The sequence below is a fragment of the Myotis davidii genome, unplaced genomic scaffold (genome assembly GCF_000327345.1).
Source record: "Myotis davidii unplaced genomic scaffold, ASM32734v1 scaffold616, whole genome shotgun sequence".
Classification (NCBI taxonomy): domain Eukaryota; kingdom Metazoa; phylum Chordata; class Mammalia; order Chiroptera; family Vespertilionidae; genus Myotis; species Myotis davidii.
In genome coordinates, this window is record NW_006291965.1 from 3,818,694 (window position 1) to 3,829,919 (window position 11,226).

General features: G+C 41.0%; 1 protein-coding gene across 1 annotated transcript in view; it reads left to right on the forward strand.

Moving 5' to 3' along the window:
- Nucleotides 1-11,226, forward strand: part of DOCK8 (dedicator of cytokinesis 8) — a 200,976-nt gene that overhangs the window by 172,539 nt on the left and 17,211 nt on the right. Inside the window, 7 exon segments of the mRNA XM_015565032.1 lie at nt 17-169; nt 1,201-1,359; nt 2,201-2,301; nt 3,597-3,789; nt 8,124-8,267; nt 10,021-10,152; nt 10,610-10,753. Coding sequence (XP_015420518.1) covers nt 17-169; nt 1,201-1,359; nt 2,201-2,301; nt 3,597-3,789; nt 8,124-8,267; nt 10,021-10,152; nt 10,610-10,753 — 1,026 coding nt within the window.

Consider the following 11,226-nt stretch of genomic DNA (forward strand, 5'->3'; position numbering starts at 1 on the left):
CCTGTGTCTCTCCTAGTTCGGCGACTTGCTGTTTGAGGAGGAGGTGGAGCAGTGTGCGGACCTGTGTCAGCGAGTGCTGCATCACTGCAGCAGCAGCATGGACGTCACCCGGAGCCAAGCCTGTGCCACCCTCTACCTTCTCATGAGATTCAGTTTTGGAGCCATCAGTGTAAGAGCTCAGACCAGCTGGGTGACCCAGAATCAATGAGAAAGTCAGTGCAAAACAGTGGTTGAGGAAATGTTTGCAGGATTGCAATTTACTTCTTCCTATGCAAAGAAAACAATTGACTATGCAGAGGGAGAGCAGCCTTTGTTTAAATTTGCATCCAAAAATGAACATCAAGACTGATGAATGCATTTTCCCACGTGGGTGTTTCAATAAAAAATGAATGAATAGATGTAGATTCAAAGCTGTCATTGGGGGGTGGGGGGCAATACAACAGGCAGAATAGAGATTCGGAAGAGTTTGTTTTATTTATAAATTCCTGTTGACTGGTTCCATAATGACCTGTGGAAGAGAATTTGAAAGTACACCTGAGTTTTCATTGAAGCTTAGCAGCCTTTGGTGCTATTTTATTGCAAAAGAGTCAACTTTTGCTTTAGCTGGTCTAGATATTGATATGTTCTTTTGGAATTTACATTCATGGTCATGTTCATGAGCATGCTCAAGTGATATTAAAAGATAAATTGGCCCATGGAAGAAAGGCAGGGTCCTCAGACTACATTAGGCATAGCTATTTAAAAGCCATTACAACATTCCTCAGGGGCCCTTAGAATAGTCATATTTTCCCATGGGCCTGGGAGGGAAGGAGAAACAGAAAGTGGCGGCCTACACAGGGTCCAGAATCTCAGAAATCCTGGCCCTGGAGATCATGTTCTTCTGTGCAGTTTAAATAAAGTTTCAAGAAGAAGAATCTTGGCATGAAAGGGGACGTCCTGTGACCCACTTTGCAGGAACCTGCCAGTCTGGCAGCAGGGAGGCTGCTCAGGCCTCCATGAAAATTTAATGTCAGAGCAACATCCTTTTAAGCCAATTAAACAATAATATGAATCTTGTGCAGAGGACACCTCACATTTTATTGAGAGAAAAGGAGATGATAGTTTCAATGATGAGAGTTATTGGTATCTGGCTCTACTGCCTTCAATGATCTACTAGCTGAGTGCCTCTTACTATTCCATCTTTTCTTTTAACTGATGCAGAACTTTGCAAGAGTAAAGATGCAGGTAACCATGTCTCTGGCATCTTTGGTGGGCAAAGCACAAGACTTTAATGAGGAGCACCTGAGAAAATCCTTGAGGACAATTTTGGCCTATGCAGAAGAGGACAAAGCCATGCAGACCACTCTTTTCCCCACCCAGGTAGGCTGAAGAACATGCCTTGTCTCATGCATGAATTGGGGATTAGCCAATAATAATAAATTCATATATGTGTATGTCTGTGTGTATATGCATATATACATACACCGCAATATATTATATATAAAATATATAGTTATATATTATATACTTACATATGTAATATATAAGTGTTATATAACGTTATTTTACATTATATATATATATACACACACACTAGAGGCCCAGTGCACAAATTCGTGCACAGGTGGGGTTCTGCCAGCCCGCCCCATCGGGGTTGAGGGGTGCCAATCAGGGGGCGGGGGCTGGCCCAACACCCTGGTCGAGCTCCAGGTTGAACTCCTGGTCAAACTCCCGGTTGAGGGGACAATTTACCTTTTATTACATCGGATATGTATGTGTATATATATATATATGAAGTGCTCAGGTAGCCTCAGTCTCATTTACTGTGGGTAATGAACATTAAGGATCACAGTTGCCAGTCTGTCTTCCTCTGCTAAGGAAGTTTCTGGAATAAAGCATGCTGAATAATGGCAAATATATATATATAATGTAGAACCTAAGCTGACGTCCTAAGCTGTCTCCTACTTGGTATAAACAGCCCTGATGTTCTGGATTATACTTTAGGACTCCTTAGGTTGCAAATAACTGGAACTAGTTCACACTAAATTCTTTTTCACCTACAAAGGTGAAGGCCACAGAGGATCCAGTCTAGACTCCCCTCCACTCACAATCTCTCCTCTCCTAGAGAAGCCTGCTCCTGCTGCCCTTGCACTTTCAGTGCAATTCTAACTCATTACCCTGGCTACAAAGTGAAGATTACTTTTTCTACACTTTTTTGCAGGTTGAGGAACTTCTCTGCAATCTGAATAGCATCCTATATGACACAGTGAAAATGAGGGAATTTCAGGAAGATCCTGAAATGCTTATGGATCTCATGTACAGGTAACTTTCTCTGATGAAATCAAAAGGGTGTCACTTGAGGGTCTAAGGCAGCGGTTCTCAACCTGTGGGTCGCATCCCCTTTGGGGGTCAAACGACCCTTTCACAGGGATCGCCTAAGACCATCAGAAAACACATATTGAATATATAATTATATATTGTTTTGTGATTAATCACTATGCTTTAATTATGTTCAATTTGTAACAATGAAAATACATCCTGATATCAGATATTTACATTATGTTTCATAACAGCAATATTACAGTTATGAAGTAGCAACGAAAATAACTTTATGGTTGGGGGTCACCACAGCATGAGGAACTGTATTAAAGGGTCGCAACATTAGGAAGGTTGAGAACCACTGCTCTAAGGTTTGTCAGGTGGAGTTCTTATTAATGCTATTATCACAGGCCACTGTTTTGGATGATACATCCAAAACTGTTTATAGAAACTGGTAGAAATTAATTATTCAGAGAGAGTTGATTCATGTACAAGTTATCAGGAAGATCTCCCTAATTTAAGTAAAATGCCCATTTTATAACACCATCCTCCACTTAGTATAGAGTGAGAGAAAAGAACTATCAACTGTTATATGAATTATTTCTTATGTGTTTTTACTATTATATTCAGACATACAGGTACAGTTTTATTTTAAAAAATCATATTTTACTCTGTAGCTTAAAATTTTGCTTCACAGCCCTGCCTCGGGAGAAACTACTCACAGAGGCAAAACCATTCTGCTGAAATAAGAATGGTAGTACTGCCCTGACCGGTTTGGCTCAGTGGATAGAGCATCGGCCTGGGGACTGAAGGGTCCCGGGTTCGATTCCGGTCAAGGGCATGTACCTTGGTTGTGGGCACATCCTGAGTAGGGAGCGTGCAGGAGGCAGCTGATCGATGTTTCTGGCTCTCTGTCCCTCTCCCTTCCTCTCTGTAGAAAATTGATAAAACATATTTTTTAAAAAAAAGAATGGTAGTACTTTTGTCTTCTGTTTTTTGAGAGAAAGGAAAGAAAAGGAAGAAAACTGCTAGAGATCCATTAACATAAATATCATTTTATCAGGTTTCTTTTTTCCCCGTAAAGCTTTAATTAAATGCTGTTCCTTGGGGTCCAAAACACCTTAGACATGGAGTGAAAACAGCTGGACTGATAAATGTTGGCCTTTTCTCTCATATTCTGAATGTGTAGGTAAACTCTGGGAGGGGAATTTCTTGGGGGGGGAAAAAAGTGGCCACACACAGTAGAAAAACAGTGTCATTAACCAGTTGTCCTTGAAACTTTCTCACTCTGTCCTCAGAATTGCCAAGAGTTACCAGACATCTCCCGACCTGCGGCTGACCTGGCTCCAGAATATGGCAGAGAAACACTCCAAGAAGAAGTGCTACACGGAGGCCGCCATGTGCCTTGTGCACGCAGCTGCCTTGGTGGCGGAATATCTGAGCATGCTAGAGGACCACAGCTACCTGCCCGTGGGCAGCGTCAGCTTTCAGGTGTGGGGCACGTTCAGCTTTTACTGCAGGGTAGTGCTTCTCAACTGGGAGACTGGAGACATTTTTTGATATTACCATTGGGGAGAGGAGGGAAGGTGCTACTAGCATCTAAAAGGTATAAGGCAAGGATGCTGCTAAACACTCTACAATGCTTAGGATAGCTCCCCCCACAAAGAAGTATCTTGCTCCAAATATCAAAAGTGCCAAAGCTGAAAAACCTGCTTTAGTGTATTCTATTTGCCTCTTCTCATTGCTGTACCATCTTGGTTTGTTTGGTTTATTAAATTATTGATTACAATAAGTGCAGAGGCACTTTAGACATTACCAAACACTTTCACATCCATGACTTCATTTGACCTCCCCACCAACCAGTGAAGCAGGCAGACAGATAAAGAAACTGAGAGAGCATTTTTTCTAAGGTTATTTAAACGCTTTCTCAAAGACTCATAGTTGGCACAGTATACTGACAACCATGAGAGAATTTTCCAAACATTGTAGAAATGATTTCCCTTATGGCCCAAAAATCAAGGAAGAACCAAATCGACATGCTAAGGGAAAAGGGGGACTGAATTAATATTTTCTCATGATAGGCTGAATATTGCCCATATTCAGAAAAGGGAACTTGTCTGCCAGGCTGAAAATTGGTTCAGGCTAGGATGCTAAGAGGCCACTGGGACTTTCACTAAATGGTTGAACACCGTATTTAGAGGAAACAAAAGTGTTATGAGTACTTTTCTTTTAAGAAACATAATCTGTGGGAATGACCAACCCCAAAACCATGAACAATATAACAAGTACAGTAATTGAGCCCTTTGCAAGCCAGACTCACAAAGTCATTTACAAGTGTTTGCATTATTCTTGTTTGAACTTACACGATTGGTTTTATAAAAGGCTTTGTTCTCATTATTGTTTTTCAACATAATTTTGTGATGCCATGTGAACCAGAAAGAGGGGGCAATTGAGAGTAGCTTACACAGGCAGAGAAAATAAGTCACTAAGTCTGTTGCTGGTAGAGCCAGGAGTTTCTGTTTCCTAGAATACTGTCCACCTGCTAAGCTGGGTATTGCCTCATATTAGTAGCTCCTCTTTTCTTATGGTCTTCAATAACAGAAATATTCTATTTTTTTATTCTCTGCAAATAAATTATATTCTCAATTCAGAAATACTTGTTATAAAAGCCAAACATTTAATTCTCATCCCATAAAAAATCACATTAGGTTTTGAATCACAGAAAAGTAAAGTTATAAAAATCATTTTAGATGTATCTACTTCTTTCATCCAATTTATTTTGGCCACTTGTTTTTATCAAGGGTAAATATTATAAGTGATAGACTTTCAGTGCCCCGAAATCTTTAGGTCTATCACTTAGTTTTGAATTGTAGTGTCCTCTTTTCTTGTTTCATTAGCTGAACTATTATTCTTTTATACTTTTTCTCAGTTATTCTATTTTATATTTATCACTTTAATAATTGATAATCCTTACCATTTTCATTTCACCAAGAATTTGATTGATTTGCTTATAATAAGTCAGGCCAAGGTGAGATAGAATAGTTATTCTAGAACCAACAGAACACTTCACATTGTTCCTGCATTGAGGGGTGCAGATAGCTGTATTTTTTAATATTCTTTATCCATTCATTCATTCATTCATTTAGATGATATTTATTAAGCACCTGTTTTGTCCCCATGAACTTTACATTCTCACCAGGGAAAGTGACATCATATAACTATTTCATTCCTTACTTACTTATAATTATAGTTAATGCAATAATAAAGTTGCTATGAATGTTTATAATGTGACCCAGCCTGGAGGTAAAGGAAAAACTCAGAAGAACAAGGAAGGCAAAGGGGAGGGCAGAAGGAACTGAGAAGTGCGAGATCTTCATAATACACAGAACATGGTGAATTAGGTGTTCTCAGCTACAGAAGAGAAGCCAAATTATGTTGATGCTTTTGAGCCAATTTTTTCTCAAATGAGACATACCACATCCATTTGGAAATATATGCTTGCAGGGGGTGGAACACCTAACCCACAGTGACAGAAGGAAAAAATGGAATTTATCAGCTAGCATGAGGGAGGTGAACCTGCCAAACTGAACCTAAGGACCCAAACAATGTCATCAGAACTCAGTGTCAAAACCATTTCCTGTCTCTGCTTTCTGTTATGTCACCTTCATTCTTCACAGGCTTCCCACACTCACTGAGAAACACTTAGGCTTACATCTTCCCAGATTCAAGTCCAGAAGAATAGACAGATGCCTCATTCCTAGCAGTTGCTGAGAAAGCCTCAGTGCATCTTATTGGTTCTGATGGGGTTGTGTTCTCCTGCCTGAACCAATCAGAATGGCCAGAGGAATGGAGTGAGAAGTGGAATTGGCTGGGCCAGAGTTGAGGTCCACACCTGAAGTTATGGATAGTTCTCCAGGAGGCTTTACTGTGTAGAAGGATGAAGGAATTCTGGCAGCATTAACAACAGATGTTCAGTGTTGAGTTCTTAGATGCTTTGTGCTTTAGTTTTCAACCTTGTTCTGCTCCAATAAAATTGAATTTGGGGGGAGGTGGGGGCAGTTAGAGATCAACCAAAGGACTTGTATGCATGCATATTAGCATAACCAATGGACACAGACACTGGCGCCTGGGGGCTTGCCCTCGGGGGTGGGAATGGCTGAGGGGGGGTCGATGGGGAAAAAGGACACATGTAAAACTTTAGACAATAAAAAAAAGATTAGAAAATCAAATTTTTGGAAAAGAATTGTAAACTAGAGATAAATAAATCTGTGAAAGAGCAATAACTTTGAGACCACTGAATTCTACGGAACTGAGATCATTGAAATGCTATGCCCCGGAGTACAATATTTACTCCACAAGTGTGGATATGGATGCAGTCTCAGATACTGCTGTTACTCTTACCTCCTAATTCTGAAGCCAGGAAAGTTTGCCCAGAATCTTTTTCCATGACTACAGCTAATAAAGCTATATAACTTCAAATCTGTTCCTCTGCATGTAGGAAATTGCATACAGTTCTAATAGTATTTGCTTTGGGGGTTATTAGATTCTTTCAAATGAATCTTTTGGACCTTCTGTTATCTCCAATCCAGAAACATCATAATAGAAAGACCAGGTTTGGAAGAAAGATTGGTTACAAAAGATTCTGAAAGCCTCCTATATTCCTAAAACTGCATTACAATATTGGAGGTGAAGACATAGGCCCATAACAACTCTCTTTTCCTAGATTGCTAAGGTAGATTCACTTGATCCTACTAGCCAAGCCAGGAGGCAGACATGTATTACTCCAAAAGCCAACTCTGGTCCATTGGTAGTGGCTGACTAGAGTACTATGCTGAGAAGACTTTTGAGACTATATCTAAGCTTCAGGGAAAAGAGTGCTATGATTGATTAGTTATGCCTGCCATGAGTGCAGGAATAGGAAGGGACATGTATGCTGTTTGCATTTCCTTAAGCTAGAAAGGTTTCCCATTTCTTCCATGCTCCATATGCATTTCTTCCACAGCTGGGAGACAGGTTGAAGAAAATGACTCTTGACCTCTCAGGTTCAGAGCTTGGAAGAGGCATTTGAGGCAGTAAGGCAGAGATTTAAGGAAGTACTCTCAGGGTCAAGCAATTTCAGGGTTAGCACTTCCACAGCCCCAAGAGTAAGTGCTGCCCTGTGTTTCTCAGGGGTTCACCCTAGACCTGGCTTCAGCCACTGCATTCTTTGCCAGAGACTTCAAACTCTACAGTTTAAGTAAAGGAAAGGCATGTAGAAAGTAACAAAATGTTTGGGGTAAAAAGGATAACTGCTACATTACCATAAAATTTTCCATGGAGAAGACATTCTAATTTGCTACTGTCGTACAATATTGTGGTTCTTCATCTGAAAGTCAAGTCGGGAGGAGCAATGTTCAGAAAAACACCCCCAAAAATAAGAGGTTCACTCAGCTGGTGAAACGAGGAGTCTGGTCACCTGTTATTTGGCCTTTGCCTTTTAAAAACCATGACCCCAGCTGGATGTCCCTTATGGTCATTTCCCTAAATGTTGTTCAGCTGTTGTTATATTGAGGCAGATATCCTTTCTATAGCTCCTAATGGTTATTAAAAAAAAAAAGAAAATTGTGAGTTTTGAAGGCCTGTTGCTCATATGTTCTCTCCGAATGATGAATCGCCAGGGCGGGCCTCTTCCCCGGGGGAATCACAGGCCTGGACGGGACTATCACAGGCTTGCTGCAGATCTTTGAGTGTGGCTCTCATCACGACATTTGGGGTCCCCGTAGTGCCTTTTGTTAGCAGGATTTCCCTGTTCTCCATGCTTATACTTTCTTTTTTTTCTTTTTCAGAATATTTCTTCCAATGTGCTGGAGGAATCTGCAGTCTCTGAAGATACCCTGTCGCCGGATGAGGATGGAGTGTGCTCAGGCCGCTACTTCACCGAGAGCGGCCTGGTGGGCCTCCTGGAACAGGCAGCCGAGCTGTTCAGCACGGTGAGTGCACACAGTGGTCCCGGAGCCTGGCCTCACACTGGGCTGAATTCCTGGTGCTGTGAATGTGGCCTTAATGGCCAAGCCAGCCCCACTTCGTGAGGACATATGCAGGGGTGTGAGGACAGGGATGGCCAGGACGCCTTTGATGGCTGCAGATTGCACCAGCTCTCCAGGGAGGTGAGAAAGCCTTTCACCACGGCAACAGTCTGCTTTCACCGCATGCTCATTGGCTGGGCAGCAGTTTCACAGCATTATTTCCTTTTAATAGGGGTGGAAGCGAAGCCACGGAGAGGTGAAATGGCTTGCCCAGGGCTACACAATAAATGATGAGGCATGTTCTCCCTACCTCATCTTCCCTCTCAGAGAGGAGAATATTGGGGAGAGGGAAGGAATAAATCGGCAGCATCATCCTTCCTAACAACTGAGTCGCCCTCAGGATTTTCACGGTCAGGTCCAGCTCGCAGGATGTGGGAGCGGAAACCACTGCGGCTCCCCTCATTGACCTAGTCTGGGTCTAAACACTCCCAACAAAGAAAATATATGTAGATTAAGTCAGCGATTTTCAACCTTTTTCATCTCATGGCACGTAAACTAATTACTAAAATTCTGCAGCACACCAAAAAGTATACTTTTTGCTGATCTGACAAAAAATATAATTCTGATTCATTTACACCAGACAGCTATTGTTGTGTTGACTGTTTCTTGTGTTGTTGTTTTGGTTGTATTTTTTGACAATCTAAGGAAAAAGAGGTCAGTGCCCCTGACCAGATAGTCATATACTGCATGTTTTAAAAATTCTTGTGTCATACCAGTTGAAGGCCTCTGGGGATTAAGTCACTGAGATTCAGGGCAGGGGAGAAAATCTCTTGTCCATTTTCATTGTAATACTCTCCCTCTTCCTTAAATATTTAATATTCCACTATATCTAGGTGATTAATTTTTATTTCATACTTACGTTTTTTTCTTTTCTACTTTTCAATTCCAAGTTTCCAACCAACAACTTCTGTGTGTTTTAATTATTGTCTTAACTATATTCTTATTTCTTTTTTCCTGACTTCTTTTTCAGGATTCAGAAAAAAAGTCCAATGTACTCCTATTTTTTCTGAAATTTAAGAAAATAAGCTATTAGAATCCTACTAACTCCTTTCAGGCATACATTGAACATCTGGTCATGAGGGGGCCCCTGATGACATTTAAGTATGCTAAATCTGCCTTCCTAAATTGCCCTTATTTTCTGCTCCAAATCTCCTGTTCTTTTTTCTTTTTTTCAGTGAAAACCCCTTTCCTTGCTTAACATCAGCATAAAGAACTATTTAGCATGTGTCTAGTTCAGTTTGAGTGATATATAGCCATCCCAAAGATACTCAGACATCACTTCTACTCTGTAAAATATCCTGGTGCCCATAATAAACCATTCTCCAGCACTGGCAGGTATCACTCAGTGGTTAGAGCATTGGCCCACGCACCAAAGGGTCATGGGTTCAATTCTGGGTCAAGGGCACGTACCTGAGTTGCAGGCTCCAACCCTGTCCCAGTAGGGGCACATGCAGAAGGCAACCAATCAATGTGTCTCTCTCACATCAATGTTTCTCTCCCCCCCCTTCTACTTTCTCTAAAAATCAATGGAAAAAATATCCTCAGATGAGGATTAAGAAAAACAAAGAAAAAAAATTCTCCAGTACATAATGAACTCTGGTTTCTCTTCTTAAGTTTCCAAGGATTAAACTGTCTTTGATTTTCTTCTTTTTCCAAGGGAGGATTGTATGAGACAGTGAATGAGGTGTACAAACTGGTCATCCCCATCCTGGAAGCGCATCGAGACTTCCGGAAGCTGACCTGCACTCATGACAAGCTGCAGAAGGCCTTTGACAGCATCATTAGCAAGGTAGCTGGGGATCCTGGCCAACACAGTTACCTGGCAGCAGATGACCCTGACCTAGAGATGCTGAGCCCTCCTTCCTCTCTAGGGAGTGGTCTACCTTGAGCACATCATGACTCTAGTTCTCACCTTCCAAACAGAAAAGGGCTGGGAACAAACTAGAGCACTGACCCCAATTCAGAGTATGAAAGCAGGCTGCTCGAATTACCTCACAAGCCGGCAATCTGAGCATCTTTTAGATTCACTTAAAAGAAGTCCTAGAAATTTTTCATGGGATTTCTTTTGTTGTTATTTCCAAAATTCATTTCATACACATTAAAAATTTTAAGGCATGATTTGTTTATACTTTCCATAGGAACAAACTGCTTTATAACACAACAGCGAATGGCTCCCATCCTTTGCAATGCCATGAATCCTCTTGAAGTACATAACTTAGGAGAGGTTTTCTTATTTTGCTCATTAGGGTCACAAGAGGATGTTTGGGACCTACTTCCGAGTTGGTTTCTATGGATCCAAATTTGGGGATTTGGATGAGCAAGAATTTGTTTACAAAGAGCCTGCAATTACCAAGCTTCCTGAGATCTCTCATAGACTGGAGGTAAGAAAAGTGACTCTGTGTGCTCGGCCTTGTATACTTTACCAAAAAAGTTAGAGTTGGTCATTATGAAAAAAGACAGTCATGGGTCTATCTTTGATCTCTACATACATTTTTCCACGTTGCATATATAATATGAAGGTATTAGGTGAGATCATGAGGTAAAGCAAGATTTGGATAGTTTTCTCCTAAGGTTCTGTGTATGCTTGTCAATGTTTGTCTATTCATAGGGTGAATATTTATTTTCCAGACTATCCAAAACTCAAAGTCATCTACTTTCTTGTAACCTTTGCCAAATTTTAGTATGAGATTTTCAGATTGAAGATTATTACCTTGACTTTAAAGTAATCTGGCCAAATGACTGAATTGCCCTTTGAAAATGCTGTGGCCATCCTTTTGGTGTCACTGGACAACACATCCCACTTCTGACACAGAGATGCTCACAGTAGCCACACCATGGACTGTGGCATAACGAAGTCTTCCTG